The sequence below is a fragment of the Talpa europaea genome (assembly GCF_964194135.1).
Source record: "Talpa europaea genome assembly, chromosome: 7".
NCBI lineage: Eukaryota > Metazoa > Chordata > Mammalia > Eulipotyphla > Talpidae > Talpa > Talpa europaea.
In genome coordinates, this window is record NC_140074.1 from 81,287,353 (window position 1) to 81,307,485 (window position 20,133).

The following is a 20,133-nucleotide window of genomic DNA, read 5'->3' on the forward strand; positions in this document are numbered from 1 at the left end:
AATTGCAACTTCAGGAAAAGTTCCTGCTTTATTATTCCAAATAATTTTTCCCATGTAAAATAAATGTCCAATAGTTCCTGGTATGTGGGAAGATAATGTTTGTTAAAGTCACAATGAAGCCTTATTGACGGAAGCTTGGCTATATAAACAGCACAAGTTGAGAAAAGGTTTAATCTCCAAACCTATTAGATTGGATGAAGTAAGATCAGTAACGGCCACCTTGCGACATTACAGGAGGTCTCATTCCCATCGGAGGTCGAGGAGGCCCACCTTGGTAAGGGGGCACCATTGGCGGTCCCTGCCCATATGGAGGCATGGCACCAGGAAGATAACCTGGCATGCCTTGATGATGACCACCATATTGACCTAAAAAACACATTCAAAACACACACACACACAAAAATAGATTGTTAGTCTATGCACTGTACTCTTAAATACAATATATTTTGCAGATAAAATATTTATCTGTATATTTGAAAATTCACTAAATACAATAAACGTAAAGAGGAATACCATGAGGCGGCATTGGAGGTCTCATTCCTTGTTGCTGTGGGATGCCTGGCTGTGGTGGCATCATACCTCCAATTGGTCCAACTGGTGGATTACCAATTGGAGGCTGTCCTGGTCGAGGAAGATTACGTTGATATTTAGGTAACTGTGCCCTTCTCTCTTCCTAAAATAAAAGCAAGTACAATGTTAAACAACTAAACACGGATTCATTAGGCATAAAGGCAACATCTTAAATTTTAAGTCGCCAACTCTTTTATCTGCCACTTAAGTGTCACAAGTCAGTCCAATCTTACAATCTCAATGCCGCAAGAAAAACTCACCTACTTTACTAATATTTAACGCAAACAACTCTCTAGGAATTATCAGTTACTTCAGCAAGAAACTGTCTAGTGGGCCTCCCCAGTGGTGCAGTGGGTTGCGAAGCTACCCACAGCCTCTGCAGCACCAGTTCTATCTCTGGCCACTGGGCGAGGGTCCCACATGGCGCGCAGACCTCTCCTGCCACCTGCCGCTCCCCTCACCAGTGTACTTGTCAGTCTGCCTGTTCTGCTCTCCGCTCTGGTGAATTCTCTCACCCTCCCACACTTCTGACTGTACCCAGTGCTAGTATAAATAAATATATATATATTTTTTTTAAAAAAAGAAAAACTGTCAAGTAAACAAGGAATATAAGTTTCAGGGGGGATTTACAGATTCTACCCCACATTTAACTGTTCCAGTTAATTTATGCAAACCTATTTCTAACGAAAATGATTAACAACCCAACTTAAAGAAACAGTGGAGTCGAGAGAAGGAAATGTCTTATATCTCAGGTCAAAAATGCAATGCTCACTGTATTTTGTGGTTTTAAAATAAGAATGATAAAAATCACTGAGTATTAAATGAGAGCCTAAGATGTTACACAAAATCAACAATATCCAAATTAGTTGCTACAATGCTATTCAAATCAAACTCAACAGTGAAATATTACGAACAACTTACCAGTGATATATCCTCATCTGGATGGATCAACTTACTGGTTGCACTGGTTGTTGTAAGTGTAGCAGGCTTACTTGTTATTGAAGCTGCTGGTTTAGCTGCAGTGCTATTTGTTGTACTAGTGGTAGAAGCTGTAGACTGTGTATAAGCAGGGAATGTAGGCTTTGGGGGTTCTGTAGTTGTTGCAGGGGTACTATTCAAGGGCTTGAAATCTGTACCAACAGGTCCTTGGACAGCTGCCTGAGCCTGTAAAACACAATCTTTTATCAACAAAACTTTAAAACCTAAAATTATCAAGTGTATCTACCAATTTAACTTAAAAAGACATACATATATTTATAAACGACTAAAATTTAAATGAAATTGTAACAAACCTAACATGAGAAATGCTCCACAGAATTCCAGAAAAGACTAAGAGAACGTCAAAAATGCTGGGTCAAAAGTCACACCCAAAACACAGCCGTGGAAACAAGAAAGACTGCATAGGAACTTCTCCGATGTCATCTATTACCTCACCAAAATTATAAAGCTTTGTATTTATTTCAGATTGATGAAATTAAGTAGTATAGAGTGGAACAGCTTAAATTCTATTTTTTACTACTCTAAGTTAGATTAATCTACCAAGCAGCTAAAAAAAAGAATTACAGAATACAAACATTTGGATAAATTTCAGTTACTTAGCATAGAATGAAAAATTAGTATCGATGACAGATTAAAGAATATGCCCTCCAGAGAAATGTTCTTTGTATAGTAATACTAATACAATGCCCTCCCAAATAGAAATGGCTAGGTGACTGTCATGGACAAAGGGTTTAGTAGGATCTTTTAAGTAAAAAGTTATCAGCAATAAATGTGTTACTTTTCATAATACCAATTATCTAAAACATGTAGACTAGGCCAACTTAAGAACGAAATGCAAAATACTAAATTTCCTTACTGTATACATGATGCATTAAAGAGCATAAATCATAATAGCTTAATCATGCATCAGGCTAACCATTGGCCACTATAATGCTTTTACTGCTTACATGCTTTTTTAACCCTTTAGAACCATAGGTGTTTGGGGTATATTCTTTTTCTATTCATATCAGTTCAAATTTTCAAATGACATTGATTTATTTATCGTTAGTTTTACTTGTAATAAGTTAAACATATTTTAGGGAAAGATTTAGTTTAAAGTAGGGTCCAAAGGGTTAAGTTATAAAGCCATTTTAACAATTTATACTGCAACTTCCTGCGTACTTGTGCTGTGCTAGGAAACAGAGCTTTAGAAGATGCAGACAGACTTTCTGAATTGGATGAAGCTGTACTTGAGCTTGTTACAGGTGTCCCCATCTGTAGCATAAAAGAAAGGAAACAATGAAAAGTCTCCAAACAAATGGGTAAAAATAAGCCAGGTGGTAGACTTTTTTAGTAGATTGCATGTTTTGTAAATGCAAAATTATAATGCAATCAAATCTCTATAAAGGCACGCAGCTAATGCATTTACAATAAACAAGTGACAGTATGAGCCTCAAAACTTTTTAATTCTACACCAATAATCTAGTTAACTAAAACTAGTGTGTTTCTGTACTGTATTTCACAAATGATACCTTAAACAGAGAATATGGAAGCATTATTTTGACGCTTCAATTCTCTACCAATGAGATTTTATTCCCTCTTAATAAATAACCACACAAACATAAGTTAATGTGCTTAGGCACTTATAGGCAATACTTAAAAATCAAAACAAATAACTACTGTATACATAATACATTTAAAAGAAGCACCTTTCACTTGTGAATTCTGGAAGAAAAAAACAGTTGGAAATAAAGTATGACCAGGTCAACTGCCATTAAATGACCTGGCAAGCCTTTTTTCTTTTACTGTGGTTTCATGTAAAGGAGGACTTTTTTTCATATAATTAAGACCCCAGAAATTAAATTTTCATTTTTAACTAAAGCAAAGAATAAGCAGAGTTTACAGCTATGAAAAAATTAATTTACTACATTCTCTCTGGCTCCAGTGAGGAAATTAATGCATGAAAACATGAAATAGGCCACTTGTAAGTATACTAAATAGTTTATACATTAAGACAGTGACGATTTCAAAGATTTCTGTCAAAACTGCATGGTACCTTCAAACAGAAGTGCACTCCTCGGAAATTTCACCTTACCTGTCCTGCACTGGGGAAAAGAGGTTTAGTAACTGGAGGCTGTGGAGCAGGAACTGCTGCTGTTGGTGCAGGTGGTCTATTAAGTATACCTGGCGCTGACACAGCCTGTGCTTGAGTCATTGGAGGAATTCCAGGACGTGGAACAGGAGGGGGCATACCTGTAGAGAAGAAATGTTTGGGGGGAGGAGGTACCCAACTGTTGAAATATTTAGTTCAGAAAAAAGATTCTTTCCCAAGACTGCTATTCAAATATATCAAAACTGCTTCAATAAGGGTCTCCCTGGTGGGTGCAGAGGTTAAAGTCTCAGCGTTAGCAAGCTATATCGTCAGCCACTGCAGCATTAGTTTGATCTCCGGCCAGGGAGCTAACCCACATGGTGCAGCAGACCTCTCCTGTATCACCCACTGCTTCCCCAAAGCAGTGTATTTCAGTACATCTCCCTAGTCTGCTGCCTACTCTTTCTCTGGTGAATCCTCTCACCCCCTGCGCCTCTGGCGTTCACCCCAGTTCTATGCATATTTAAATAAAATGTTAAAAAAAAAAAAAACCTGCTTCAATACGATAAAGTTACTGACAATTAACTACGAAAGCTCCATGAAGTCCATGAAATATAGGTATCTGACTCTTGGAACACTCTTGCCTCAAACTTGCCATTCCTTACACCTATTCACAGAATCTGGGGAAGTGAAAGATACTACTAGAGACTGTGTACATATATACAAAGCAGCAATTTAGTTGTTATTACTAATCTAGCTAATTGATATTTCAGTAATATGATAGATGTTCTCTGAGCTGTAATGCAAATTAGTTGTCATACCCACAAAAATGTTTCCATAAGACTAATTCTACAACTTTATTTTTTTTTTAAGCCTCACTCTGTTATTCTAACCCTGAGAATTTATTTATTTTTAAAGATTCATTTATTTATACATACAAGTACTGGGATACAGGGCCTCCCTGGTGGTGGAGGTCGAGCGTAGCACTGAGAAGCTGTTCATAGCCTCTGCAGCATGGGTTCGATTCCCGCCAGCCAGGGGGGAGCTACGCACATGGCGCGGCAGACCTCTCCTGTTCTGCTCTCCGCTCTGACTCTGTTGCATCCTTTCACCCTACTGCACTTCTGGCCTGTATCCCAGTTCTTGTATTTAAAAAAACAAACAGAAAAAGAACGGGGGTACAGGCCAGAGGTATGTGGGTGAGAGGATTCACCAGAAGACAGAGTGGGGAGCAAACAGGAAGACTGATGGAAATACACTGCTGAGAGGAGCACTAGTTGAGACGGGAAGTCTGCTGTGCCATGTGGGTAACTCCCTGGCCGGCTGGGGATCAAACTCCTGCTGCAGAGGCTGCAGGACAGCTTCAAGGTACTGTGCTTAACCCACCAGGGAGGCCCTCTACTAAACTACTTCAAATACATTTTTTGTAAAATGCATCACTAGAGGGAGTCTTTAAATTAACTCAGCTTAACTTCAACTATTCAAATCTTACTGCTGCTTGATTTTTTCTGTATCCTTTTGCACTAAACATTATGTAATATTTACTTCTCTAAATCTACCATGGACTGGGGCCTCCCCTGGTGGCGCAGCGGTTGAGCGTTGGGCTGCCCACAGCCTCTGCTGTGCCAGTTCTATCCCCAGCCGCTGGCGAGGGTGCCACATGGTGCACAGACTTCTCCTGCCACGCCCGCTGCTCCTCTCAACAGTGTACTTTGGTCCTTCTGCCTGTTCTGCTCCCCGCTCTGGCTCTGGTGAATTCTCTCACCCTCCCGTGCTTCTCTAACTGTACCCAATGCTTGTATAAATAAATAGATGTTTTTTAAAAAAAAATCTACCATAGACTGCAAACCAATCTTGCTAGGATTAAAAAAAAAAAAAAAAAAAGCCACCGAGAGCCTCATAAAGGCCTCCGTAGTAGACACTCTAGACTAACCATTACATCTCTTTCCCCATAGTCTGTAAAGTCAAGACACTTCCATTTCCCAAAATCCCTTATAGTTAAATGGTCCATTAGACCTACTACTGAAAAATAATTTGTAAGGGGCTAAGGAGCTACAGGGAAAAGAACAGAATACACTGCTGTTGACACCCTTTCCTGCCTGAGTGACCTTGAAAACTACTGCATGACCTATCTGAGGGAAAAAAAGCTAAGGTTAGATATGAAGCAAATTTAAAAGTTATGGGTTCTTGGTATCACCAAACCACTGCATTTACAACTTTACCTTCTGCTGATGATAATGCAGGTGCTGCATACAGTTTACTGGATTTCTCTTTTTACTTTCTACAAAAGTCTGTTAATCACTCCGGCTGTTTTTATGTCTATTGTTTATACTGTATTTCAAAATACAAGGTAAATCATAGCACTTCTAACTTTATTTTAAAATGTCACCAACCTTTGGAATTATACTGCACTAATGCCTACTAATCAATATCTTAACTAAAATACTCAAGAATAAAGTATTTCAGTCATATTAAAAAAGAAATTGCCTAAAATTTCATACCTGGTGGCATACCAGGCATCAGAGGTGGTATTCCTGGTCCAGGTGGCATCATTCCACCCATTGGCATCATTCTATTAGAAAGCAAATGTCAAGAAACAACTGCAATTAACGACTTATTAGAAAATACTTCGGCTAAAGCCTGAAACAATAAATAAACTTGAACTTGACCCCTAATACTGAAAAGCAACCAACCTAAAAGCACACAATACACTAGAATAATCCTATCAAAACACCTCTGAAAACCAGCAAACTCTTGGGTTCACCAGTAAAAGGGTCCAGTTTTTATTGAGAAAACATTTTAATACATTTAAAATCAATGAGAGCATTCTTGTATGTTCCTTTAGATAAGAGACTACATCTAAAATATGTATACAGTAATTAGAATGCCAAATCACTCTTTCTCACTTGGAAAATATCCACACAACTTAAATTTTAGAGTTGTCAAATTTTTCAAAGGGAAAATATACTGTGAAGGTTTTTTTAAAAAATTAAAATTATCACCAAAATTAAAGAAAAATAACTCAATACTTAATTCCAAAGTAAACCCAAATCACCTTTTATTCAGAACAGCTACCTAACACTAAACCATTACTTAAAAACATAACCCGTAATTATTTTATTTCCCCTAAAATAGCTCACCTTCAAATATCTGTGTCCAATTCACTTGATTTATGTAACTTTTATCAAATTTCTTATATTTTAAAAGAAAATTCAATTACCTTCTGCAATATTAAAGCATATAATTTTGCAAAAGAAATGTATTTTCTTAAATACCAACCATTTTTACTAAGTCCCATTACTTTTAGCAATTTAGGGAAAAAACTGCACCTTTAAAAAGGTATTAATTACACAGGTCTCTACTATTTTCTCACAGATGTTTTTATTTCCCTCCATTAAAAGACCTATGTCATCAGCTTGCACATTTAAAGTTTTAGTGGAAAAGGTCAGAAAATTTCGGAAGTCAACTGAATAGATACCATTTAAACACACACAAAAAAATGACATTATGATTATACCTCCTGAATTACATTATGAATGAGATGCTTACATGTTTTCACCGCAAAATGACTGGGTGTATTTTCTCTGATGATGCAATCTGTGAAAATGTATGACAAAATCAAAATCTAACTGTGATTTTCAAAATACAGTGGGAAAGTGTATTGTATACCTCTGACATCCAACAATATTTAAGTAAAAGTGATGGGCATGAGCACCTCATCCTCATTTTAGTTCTTGATGACAAATCATTTTACAGCGTTTCCTTCTTGTCACAACTACAAAGTGTCAGGGACAGTTCTGAATCTCAGAAACTCAAATCTCTAACCAAGTACTTTAATTAATCAGATGAAACTGAAGTAGATGGATGCCTACATATATTCTAAAACCCAAAAGTCCATTCTCTTCAGAGGCCAATTTATTCTTTACAACTTATTGGTAGACCCCTTTATTAGAAAAGTTAGCATTTACAGAGCCCATACTGTTCAGAAGCCAAAAAAAAAAAAAAAAAAGGTACCAAGCAATTAATTAATTTAATACCCAAGGTAAAAAAGATCATTACTAGGCATATGCCCACAAGTCAATTAAAAAGTTTTCTTACCCCGGTGGCATGCCTGGCATAACTGGTGGCATTCCTGGCATCAAAGGAGGAACACCTGGCATTAATGGGGGTATGCCTGAAACAAGAATTAAAAAAAAAAAATCACAAGTATTAAAGGATTAGGAGAAGGAATTTTAGTACTGCATATCCCCCCCCATGCCCCCAATGAATAATATTTTAAGAACATTCAAGTTAAGAAATCTTTTTATTTATTTATTTATTTATTTTATAGAGGCATGTTTTTATTTATTCATTTATTTGTTTGCTTGTTTTGTCTATACATGCACTGGGTACAGTCAGAAGCGCGGGAGGGTGACAGAATTCACCAGAGCCAGAGCGGGGAGCAGAGCAGGCAGAAGGACCGAAGTACACTGCAGAGGGGAGCAGCGGGCGGCAGGAGAGGTCTGCGCGCCATGTGGGACCCTCCTACGGTGGCCGGGGAGCAGCCGGGGATCGAACCGGCGCCGCAGAGGCCGCGGGCAGCATCGCAACCCAGCGCTCAACTGCTGTACCACCGGGGAGGCCCCCAAGTTAAGAAATCTTATTGTTACCTGGAGGCATTCCTGGTGCTCCAGGAACTGGTGGCAGTCCTGGCTGTGCCATCGGTGGGATGTAACCTTGTTGAGGTTGAACAGGTTGTGGTTGAAATGAAGTTGAAGCTGCAGAGTCATCATCATCATAGTCATCAGAATCATCTTGTTGCTTCTTTTTTTGACTCTCTGCTAAAAAAGTTCTAATTAATTTTCCCCAGAGTAAAAAACGAAAAACCTAAGCAAGTTTAGGACAGCAATGATTTTTTTAGTTACTTCAATACATTTTGTTTTACATTTCACATGTTTTTAATCTATAGTAAGTAAAAAAGTTAATATTCCTTCTTCTCTCTTCTAAGACAGACAAAAATAATTACCCTACATCTTCCTATTACACCAAATGGAAAACTATGACAAAGAGCTTTGACCTGTTATGCCTTTTAAGAAAGAAAAGTTTACAGGTGAGTTAGCAGTTTCTATCGTATGAGTAGTTTATCACTTCAAATTCCACATCAGGGCCTCCCGGGTGGTGTTAAGGGGTTAAGCACAGCACTGTGAAGCTATCCAAAGCCTCTGCAGCAATTCCAGGCCAGCTAGGGAGCTACCCACACTGAGCAGCAGACCTCTCCTGTCTTGTCCGCGGCTTCCCTTAGCAATGTATTTCAGTCTGCCTGCCTGTTCTGCTCCCCTCTCTGTCTCTGGTGAATCCTCTCAACCCCTGCACCTCTAGCCTGTACCCCAGTTCTTGCATGCATAAATAAATCAACCTTCAAAAAAATTTTCCACATCAAATAGTAAATTTTTCTTACAACTAGTGGTTACATAAGTCAAAGCAAGCTACCTTCACTTTTAAAACCTCAAAACTTTGTTAATTCCTCTTGGATTCATTATGAGTTAAAAAGATAAAATGTTTTTGAATGATCCAAATGCTATCACAGATATACAAAGAAAACTTATAACTTCAAACAGAAGACAAGTAAATCTCAAAATTGGAATATGAATAAATGTAGTATCTACCATTAATTTTACTGGTAGTACTAACAAGCTTACTAGTGAGGCTGTATTTAAAAAGTTCAATATTTACCTTGGGTTTTCTGTTCAAGAAGTCGTCTTCTTTCATCCATGTCTTTTTCTGGAATACCCTCCATACCATATATTTCCAACTCAATGTCTGTTCTCCCAGGTATTGCATTTGGTACAGCATCTATTGTCTCTTTATGTACCTAACATTAAAAAACAGAAAACCTCTCATTAGACAAAAGTTATTCAAATTCCTCAGAGACCACTTATAGTATAATGGTTAATAACTGGTTCTACAGTAAGTCTACCTGGATTCAATTTTCAGTTTTGCTGCTTACTTCTTTGAGATTGGGCAAATCATTTGGTCTCTCACTCACATTTTATTTTTTTATTTTATTTTAATTTTCTAGAGGCATGTTTATTTATTTATCTATTTGTTTGTTTGTTTGGTTTATACATGCAATGGGTACAGTCAGAAGCCGGGAGGGTGACAGAATTCACCAGAGCCAGAGCAGGGAGCAGAACAGGCAGAAGGACCGAAGTACACTGCTGAGGGGAGCATCGGGCAGCAGGAGAGGTCTGCGCTCCATGTGGGACCCTCCTCCAGTGGCCGGGGAGCAGCCGGGGATTGAACCGGCACCGCAGAGGCCGCGGGCAACTTCGCAACCCAGCGCTCAACTGCTGCGCCACCTGGGAGGCCCTCTCACTCACATTTTATTCCACCCATACAGTACCTAACTTCTAGGGTTATTTTTAGTAGCGCATATAAAAGGATGTGAAATAATGCCTAACATAGTATAGGCCAAACAAACATTATTTCGAATTTACCATGTCATCTTGCTTGAATAATAGCAATAAATTAGTCCTATACAAATCAGAAAGGTTCAGTTTTGAATAAAAAAAGTAAAGCTTACACAAGTCTTGAATATTAGAATTAGAAATTAGACTATTCCAAGGCCTCCCTGGTGACCTATGGGTCAAGTCTCAGAGTTATCACCTCTATGGCCTGAGTTCAATACCCAGCCAGGGAGCTAACCACATATGGCACAGCTGACCTCTCATTTTTCAGCCACTGCTCCCCTCAGCAGTGTATTTCAGTGCATCTGCCTGTTCTGCTCCTTACCGTCTCTGGTGAATCCTTTTAACCCCCACACTCTGGCCTGTACCCCAGTTCTTCTATGCAATAATAAAATCTTTGGAAAAAATTTAGAATATACCAAGAATGATCTTTAAGCAAACCAGTAGTTACATAGCTACATTTACAATTACCATCATCCATAACATTATTTCTGGCACTTTAACACTGCCACAGTTGTGATCTCGTCACTGTCCTACCTCTGAATTTATATGGTAGGTCACAAATAAAGAGGTTTTATTTATATTGTGGACACTGACAATGTAGGAGTACATACATAGTGTTTATCAGATCAAATTTTTATAACACCCAAATGTGGAAACTTCTGCCAGCATGTAAAACCCTCATCAGTCTTGGTTGTTAACTGTGAAGGCATTAACTTAGGCTAAAGAATCTTAAAATTGGGCCTCCCCTGGTGGCGCAGACGGTTGAGCACAGCACTATGAAGCTGTCCCCAGCCCTCTGCAGTACCACTTTTATCCCAGCCGGCTGGCGAGGGTCCATAAGGCATGGCAGACCTCTACTGTCTCGCCCGCTGCTCCTCTCAGCAGTGTATTTCAGTCAGTCTGCCTGTTCTGTTCCCCACTCTTGTCTCTGGTGAATCCTCTAACCCTCCCACGAATCTGGCCTGTACCCGGTTTTTGTGTAAATAAATAAAAATCTTAAAAAAAAAAATCTTAAAATTATTTTGCTTATATTATCAATATTACTAGGGAGCACTGAATCCTGCAAAGTCAGAAACTCTTGATTTGGGCCATCAATTTTAATAAATCTTCCAGACAATTCCAATGCATGCTTAAGTTTGATATCCACTAATTTGTACTTGTAAAAGATTTTATTTTATTTATGCATACAAGTACTGGGGTATAGGCAAGAGATGCAGGGGTGAACGGATTCACCAGAGACAGAGTGGAGAGCAGAACAGGCAGATCTACTGAAATACACTGCTGAGGGGAGCAGCAGGCAAGACAGGACAGGTCTGCTGTGCTATGTAGGTTAGCTCCCTGGCCATGCCAGTGGCTGGCGATACAGCTTGATAGCGCAGAGAATTTAACTTCTGCACCACAAGGGAGGCCCAGAAAACCACTAATTTAAACTAATGACTTTGATCTAGTTATCCAAGATAGTAGTATTTTTTTCTTCTCAAGACACTGAATAGAAAAAGTTGTTTTTTTTCTTAAAAGATGCATTTCAGAATATTGCCCTACAAATCAACTCAAACAACCTTTACATCTGATTAATCACTGAAAGTTGGGTGCCTCCCTGGTGGTACAGGGGTTCAAGTCTCACAGGTATCAAGCTATCACCAGCCAGTGTAGCATGAGTTCGATCCCGGGCCAAGGAGCTAAATCACATGATGCAGCAGACCTCTCCTGTCTTGACCACTGCTCCCCTTAGCAGTGTATTTCAGCAGATCTGCCTGTTTTGCTCTCCACTGTCTCTGGTGAATCCTCCCACCCACCCCATCTCTGGTATGCATAAATGCAAATACTTAAAAGCTGGTCCTTGTTATGATTAAACAATCCATTAATAAAGCCACTGAACAAGTGACTGAATGTTTAACTTTCTAAATAAGTTTTATTTCATTTGTTTATGCACACAAGAAAGGATTCACCACTGACAGAGTGGGGAGCAGAACAGGCAATTTACTGAAATATACTGCTGAGGGGAGCAGCAGGTGAGAAATAAGAGGTCTGCTGCACCATGTGGGTTAGCTCCCTGGTTGGGGATGAACTCAGGCTGCAGTGGCTGGTGATAGAGCTGAGTTTAACCCCTGCACCAGCTGGGAGGCTGAAGTTTTTAACAGCCGCTATTCTTAATTAAAATGCAAACGAAGTAACTCATATCCTAAGTTGGTTTTTTTAATGCATTTATACACTCTAACCTTCACTACAGGTCTATGTGACAGGGACAAAATTAAGCTTACAAGCGAAAAAAACATACTTCACCTAAAAATCTCCAAACATTACAGTAATAGGATTGCTTTTTAAAAAAAAATACTTATTCCATTTATGCATACAAGAGCTGGGGTAAGGCCAGAGGTGTAGGGGGTAAGAGGATTCACCAGAAACAGAGCGGGGAGCAGAACAGGCAGACTGACTGAAATAACACTGCTGAGGGGAGCAGTAGGCAAGTCAGGAGAGGTCTGCTGCGCCATGTGGGCAGCTCCCTCGCCAGGGATCAAATGCTCAAATGCGTCCTGCAGTGGCTAAGGGATAGCTTCATAGGTTGCATCTTAACCCCTTGCTCCATCAAGGAGGCCCAGTAATTAGATTTCTTAAAACCCTGCCTAGTTGTTTCTAGGGTATTGGTTGATAAGATAGGAATATTGATGTAACTGTCTGAAGTTACTTATGCCCTAGGGTTTATTATCCATAAAACTGGAATGTGTGTGATATAGCTGCCATGCCTATCTCACTGGTCACTGTAAAATAAGAGTAGGGCTATATAAATAGAAGCACTTAGCCAATTAAAAATGTTATTAATAGTTTCTCAACTAATCTCCTTCCACTTCATTTCAAGATTATCTATTACAACTCCTTGAATGAGTGCCTCCACTTTTTCACTTTCTCTTCAAAGCATTCCAATCAGGCTTTCATCCTCATCATTCAAGGAAATCACTCTTGGCAAGTGACCAACAACCTCCACTCTGATTAATACCAATGTCAATCTAAGTTCTATTCTTCTTTGACCTACCACCAGGACTAGACTCAGTTAAATAACTCAATTCTGTCAACATTTCATATGAGCCTTCCAGGGCACTATACTCTCTTAACCCCCCCCCCTTGTATTTCCCTATGTGGTTTTTCTTTAAACTTCTAACCTGTAAATGCTGAGCCCTTGCACCTCTTTTCTATCTATATTCTACTCTAGGAGGAAAGGACATCTAGTATCATGGCTTAAAATAGCAATCCTTATGAATCCTGCCAAATCTCTAGCTCCAATTATCTCTGAACTCCAAACTGTAGATCTCACTGATCTATCTCCACCCGGATAGTCAGCAAGGCCTTCTCAAAAATATATCCCCTCTCAAAGTTAAAACCCAACCATAACACCTCACTTTCTCTCATGCCCCACATTTAATCCATCAGCAAATTCTGGTCTGTCATCATAACCTCCTGCTTGGAATATTCCAGTCTCCTGAGTGCTCTCACTGCATTCTGCTGTCTATTCTCAACCCTGTGGTCAGAATGAGCTCTATAAAAATGTCTAACAGTATGCAACATCTCTACTCAAACTTCCCATTTCATTCAGAATGAAAGAAAATGGCCCGCAAGACACTGAAGTCCTCCTATATAAAAGGAGCACAATACTGCCCTTCCCCTTTCCTTTAATATAAAGTTCTTCTGAGGGCCTCCCCTGCTGGCGCAGCAGTTGAGCCCTGGGCTGCAAAGCTGCCCGCAGCTTCTGCAGCGCCAGTTCCATCCCTGGCCACCAGTGAGGGTCCCACATGGCTCGCAAAACCTCTCCTGCGGAGCCTGCTGCTCCCCTCAGCAGTGTATTTCGCCAGTCTGCCTGTTCTGTTCCCTGCTCTGGCTCTGGTGAATTCTCTCACCCTCCTGCGCTTCTGACTGTACCCAGTGCTTGTATAAATAAATCTTTAAAAAAAAATAAAGTTCTTCTGATAGGCATTTCAACTGCTGTTTCCTTGAAGTTCTCTTTCGCAGCCTTGCAGATTTTTGGTCAGATGTCACTTTTTCATTCAAGTCCTCCCTATGCTCTTTACCCAGTGTTAGCTCTGGTAACACCTTAAGCAAATCAAGTATTTCCTCCACAATACAGATCTAAATAGTGATTTTGTTTTCTTCACAGCTGTATACCCAAGTGTTTAGCACAGCGCTGTCTCACAGACTTTCTGTGATAAACAATTTTTTTTTGTATCTGTACTAACCAAAACAGTAGTTATCTGCCAGTTTTTGAGCGGAAATGTGGAGATAATTTGACTGACGAATTGAATGTTTTTAATTAATTTTCTTTCACAGAGCCACATGTAACATCTAGTGACTGCCATAGCAGTAAGCTGTGGGTGCAGCATATAGAACGGAGGCGCTTAAGTATTTCTGATGGATATTAAACTGCTGTTACAGTTAAAAGAACCTATAATCTTATTTTTAAATTTGAGGGATCAAAGTGTTTTTTTAATTTGCCTCCCTGCCTCCTGTCAACAGTAGTTTCCAACAAATAGGGATCTGCTCATCTCTCTAGGGTCCAATTAAGCAAAAATGTAGGCAGCTCTAGGATGGGTAAAATATGTTGGGCCTCCCTGGTGGCACAAGGGGTTAAGATGCAACCTGTAAAACTATCCCCAGCCACCGCAGCACAAGTCTGATCCCTGCCCATGGAGCTACCCACATGGTGCAGAAGACTTCTCTTCCTGACTTACCGCTGCTCCCCTCAGCAGTGTATTTCAGTCAGTCTGCCTGTTCTGTTCCCCACTCTGTCTCTGGTGAATCCTCTCACCTTCCCCCCACACCTCGGGCCTGTACCCCAGTTCTTGTATGCATAATAAATCTTAGAATGTACTCTAGAAATCACTGAATGATATGAAAAGATACCATTCCAAAAGAGGTCCTTGGAATAACTTAAAATAAGTCTAGCTCCAGGCTACAGATACAACAAATCCCTCAACAGCAATGAGTAATGGCAGCTAATTATACATTGATTCTTAGAGTTAGAAATGGTGTCACAAAATTTAAATCGCTGATCCTTCTTCTCTAACCCAAATACTGAGATACTTTGTGATTTCAACATTTCACTAATCTAACCTAGGATCAAAGATGCTATCAATAATATAAAGGTAAATGGCAATACAAGTTTTCTTTAAACATGTACAGAGGTTTTTCTTGAGGGCTAAAGAACAGGTTTGTTGTTTCTTAAGCTGTGTGGTCCACCTTACCTAACCTTGTGTAATAAAGTTTTTCACATTCTTTCCAAATTACAGAAGTGCTAAACTCAAGAAAAGAAAAACCATTACCTGCATGCAGTGAATAGCCAAGCCAGGACCTGTGTACAATTTCTTATGACATATATGGCATTTAAAATGCTTTGCTTTTTGGTGCTGTATAAGGATCTTCTCATCATCAAAATCTCTATTACAATACCTGATCAATATTGTTAAGGTACAAAAATAGCACAATGGTGGCAATGCCTATTTTAAAAATCTGTTAAAAGATGAGAAAACAGGGCTAACGCTAAAATAAAGTAACAGTTAAAAACCAAGAAGGCACTTTAGAGAAAATTTGGTTTTGGTATTTATTAAACCTATAATCAAGGATTGTTAGGGGGAAAAGGATGTCGGGGTTGCCCTATAATAGGATTATACCTGATTCCCCAGAAGCCTATAAACTCTCTTCACCATCCCTAAACATATCTCGAAACAGACTACTTAACTTGGTCCAATTCCCGTGTTTAACAGAAACTTACTTGAAATTAACTTTCCTATTATTAAATATTTCAATATTTACAAATACCCCACGGACTTACATAGCTTGGTTCAATTCCCGTGTTTAACAGAAACTTACTTGAAATTAACTTTCCTATTGTTAAATATTTCAATATTTACAAATACACCACGGACTGCAAAGACTCAATATTGTTTATTTAAAAAAAACTCAAGGTTTTAAGTCAAAAAAATTTCAAAATTCAATAAGAACAATCGAGTTAGGAATTTAACATTTAAAATCTAATATTGCTATTACTGAGAAGCTAAGAATAAGTTCGAAGTGAATACACAATTTCGTAATTCTTCAAGTTGTTTGCAGTTCGTATAAATCGGTTGCCAAGGAATATACTTACACTCACAGTTCAGTTAAATTAACAAAACTGGGAATTCTCTCACTGGTCACAATTTCCTGAAGCACACTAAAAACTTGGTGACTTTTTCCATTCTAGATAAATCCAGCTCTCTAACAAATCATTTTAAAGTACAAGGCAGCAAATAAAATCTGTTTATGTAAAGACAATGCTTCTATAAAACGTCACGTTTTATTCAGAAAATAAAAGGGCCGTTTCTCTCCCCCACTCCGTACCACAACGCTAGGACCCCACCCTGAAAGAGAACGTTTCTAGAGGATTAAGGCGCCAATGGTGAGACGCGGAAGCTAGTTCTTTCCTCCGCCCCCGCCAAAAAATGAGGAGGGGGGTGGTGTTGAAATGAGGGTCGATTGCAATAAACCTTGACTAAATCACCGATTTTACAAAACGAACAACAAAAAAACCCACGCGAAAAGCGGGTGGCGGACTCCGGAAGCTCTGCCCCAATCCTCCGTAAATACTCAAAGAAAGTCCCTTTGTTGGCTCGTCACCAAAACAAGGGTAGCACAATAGTCCCTGACAAACGCTACCCTTGCTGGAGGGGTCGAGGCCGCCTCCCAGGGGCACCTCAGCAAGATCCTCCTGAGTCACCGGAGTCACACGACTCATAACTGCAAAAGCCTCTCGTCCAAGGGTGCCCTTCCTCGAGAAGCCTACCCAATGCTAAGTCTTCCCAAATCCGACTCTAGTCGCAAGTCACCAGTTTGGGGCCTAAATCCCAGACCTTCTCCGCCACAGGCCAAAGACGGGCCTCCCAGTCCCAACCACAACCCACGCCACCTCTCGGCTTCCACTTCAAACCGACAAAGGATATCAGCACCACGGCTTCAGCTGCTTCTTCTTTTTGCGACCCATAACCGGGCTCTGCCGCCGAAGTAAAAGGGAGAAGAAAACAAACACGGAAAACGAGGCGAACAACCGCTCACTCTTCCGACCCAACCGCCACCACCGCGTCCCACAGGAAACAGCCACAAAATGGCCGACGCCCTCGTTCGGTGCTCTGCCTCCCGTCAGGCAATGCGGCTGAGGGCGGGGCCAGGCAGGAAAGGGTCACGTGACGTCGACCTCCGCCCTGAGTGGGTGGAGATTCAGGGCCGCTGAAGGCCGGCCGCCATTTTGTCTGTTTAAGCAATCCGGGCTCTTCCAGGCTGTGCGTTCTGATCCCACCGATTTCTTCTGTAAATGGAGGCGGGGACCTAGGTACCCCTGGGCGCTCGCGAGTTGAAAAGAAAAGGAAAAAAAAAAACCAAAACCACGAAAACATCACCAGGACAATTAAGGGCAGACTACAAATAAAGGATAATTGAGCTAGCCCCCAATTGTTAAATTTGTTTCATTGCCTGGATAAATCCTTTTGGTAGCAATTGTTTGATATTTGCCTCCTCTATACTAAGTCAGAAAAGCCGCAGTCTCTGCCTTATAGTGCACAACTTGGTGACAGAGTACAACAACGCGGTGTTTGTTTAAGCGCGGCGATGCGAGGAATACAAAGTGCTGCAAAGTGCTGCGGAACCGCAGGGGCGCGGAACCCCACAGGGTGTTGGCAGTCAATGGGTATGGAGAGAGGTTTTCTAAGGGTAAGTGGGCGCGGAAGAGGTGGAGGGAGCGAAAGGGTCAAGTCTCCGAGGCTGAGCACCTGAAAAAAAAAGCAGATGTTCTTAGTGAAAGAGCCTGGCCAAGAAATAGTGCTAGAAAGGCCGGCAAAGGCAACTTCTGGACATCCAGGAGCAGTCTGAGGAGTTGGACTCCGTGCTTTTAAGTCTCTGGGAAGACACAGGAGATTTAAGAAGACAATTAGAGAATACTGGAAATAAGAGACCGTACAGATGCTTAGGAGTACGGTGTTTGGTTTCCTTTTCCACCAGTGCCCTTGCTGACCTACTTTGGACAAATCACTTAAACTTATTTGGCAGCACTTAGAGTTTGGCACCTAGAAATAACTAGATGTAAATTATATGTTACTATTAAAAACAAAAAAAAATAACATCTCCTTGAGCGTTTATTGTGTGTCAGGCATTGTAGTTTAAGTTTTATATTGTCTCGACAAGCCTGTGATGGCGATGCCATTAACATCTTGTTAATACATACATAAGGGGGGGGGGGCGGAGAGGCTTAAGAGTGTTGAATTAGGGCCTCCCTGGTGCGCAGGGGGTTAAGTCTCAGAACTCTGAAGCTAAGTGCAGCCACTGCAGCACAAGTTCTTTCCCCCCTGCCAAGGAGCTAACCCACATGGCACAGCAGACCTCTCATATCTGGCTCACTGCTGCCTTCAGCAGTGTATTTCAGTAGATCCCACCTGTTTTGCGCCCCACTCTGCCTCTGGTGAATACTCTCAGCCCTCCCCACACCACCACCCCCAGCCTACCTTCCAGTTCTTGTATGCACAAATAAATAAATCTTTTTTTAAAATGTATGTATGTAAATAAAATTTACTAAAAATGAAGAGATTGTCACCTCACAGGGCAGCAGCATTGGGAGTGGTGCAGGATGGAGGGAAGACAACTCAACTCTAAGTGGAGACAGAGCAAGACCTAGAGGGACTTGCGCCTCTGGAGATGCAGGCCTATTCCCAGGGAGGTCTCACATTTATTGGAAATCAGATTCAGGGAAGGTGGGCAAGTAAATGGAGGACGGTGCTGGTGGGAATGTGTATTGGGGATGCATAACTGTCTGGCACAAGGTAGGGGGAGTGAACAGGGGCTGTTACCTGGGGGGCTCCATTGTTGCTGCTGATCAAACCATTTTATCTCTAGTTCCTGTTTACACCTAACTTTTTGTCAGTGTGGTCTAGCTGGTGTGGTCTAGCTGGTTATGCTAATCTGGCCATAATGTCGGCTTGCTGTTTTAGGCAGATACTGTTTTTTTTAGTTTGTTCCTCATACTATGACTTTTGTCCTGGCAAGAGGCCCCCTGCCTGACTATACATATTAGCTTGACCAGCAGGAACTTTGGGCACAAGACAACATCCTGAACAAGGGAGGCTGGGGAATCCACAAAAGATTTCACCTTTTTTTTTTTTAATAGCTGAGTAGTATTCCATTGTGTATATATGCCACATCTTCTTTATCTACTCATCTGTCATTGGGAACTTAGGTTATTTCCATAGCTTGCTAGTGTGGATAGTGCTGTCATGAACATAGGAATGCATACATCTGCCAAATTATTGTTTTGAATTATTTGGCTAAACACGTAGGGGAGAGACTGCTGCATCATATGATAAATCTATTTCTAATCCACTCCTGTCTTCACCCCCATTAGCAGATTTATTTTTCTTTTAAAAGGTTTCTTTATGCATACAGGAGCTGGGGTGCAGGCCAGAGTTGTAGGGGGTGAGTGTATTCACCAATGACAGATTGGGGAGCAGAACAGGCTGACCTACTGAAATACACTGCTGAGGGGAGCAGTGGGTGAGACAGGAGAGGTCTACTGAACCATATGTGGATTAGCTCCCTGGCCAGGATCAAACCCAGGCCATTAGGGGTGATAGTGCTGAGACTTAACTTGCAGGCCACAAGGGAGGACCTAAAGGGAAGGTTCATGAGGTGGGGTGGAGACCAGTCATTATGTTATAGGACAGGGAGAGGGGCAGCCCAAACCCCCCAAACCTGCCTATTCTAAATGGGTTCTGCCATCCGCCGCATCAATACAAAACATAGGAGACTTTAATGGGAAGGAACTTTAATACAACTAGGAAACAATACAGGAAAGGCAAAGAGTCTAGTTTCTAAATCAACAACCCAAAGTTACCCGTCCCCTCGTGGGTAAAAGTCCATCCAAATGGGATTGGCCCAGAGCAAGGCCCCAAAGCCTGCCATGAGTCTAAAGCACCTTCCAGTGGGGACCCACAGAAAAGGGTCAGAAACAATCAGACAAGCCCAGAAGGAAAAGAGCAAAAT

The 20,133-nt window shown here is 40.7% G+C and overlaps 1 protein-coding gene across 5 annotated transcripts; it reads right to left on the bottom strand.

The window, feature by feature from the left end:
• Positions 1-205: 205 nt before the first annotated feature.
• Positions 206-17,092, bottom strand: ZNF207 (zinc finger protein 207; the record flags this gene model as incomplete). 5 transcript variants are annotated; one of them, XM_084236399.1, is made up of 12 exons in its annotated part: positions 206-366; positions 514-673; positions 1,492-1,734; positions 2,731-2,823; positions 3,644-3,801; positions 6,142-6,212; positions 7,190-7,237; positions 7,739-7,814; positions 8,290-8,457; positions 9,353-9,491; positions 15,399-15,525; positions 17,052-17,092. In XM_084236399.1, 12 exons carry the CDS (start codon positions 17,090-17,092, stop codon positions 206-208), a joined length of 1,485 nt encoding a protein of 494 aa, XP_084092525.1. The 5 variants fall into 5 exon arrangements, with proteins under 5 accessions (XP_084092525.1, XP_084092526.1, XP_084092528.1 ...); XM_084236400.1 differs by lacking the exon at positions 7,190-7,237; XM_084236402.1 differs by lacking the exon at positions 2,731-2,823 and having other exon boundaries at positions 6,154-6,212.
• Between the last annotated feature and the right edge of the window lie 3,041 nt (positions 17,093-20,133).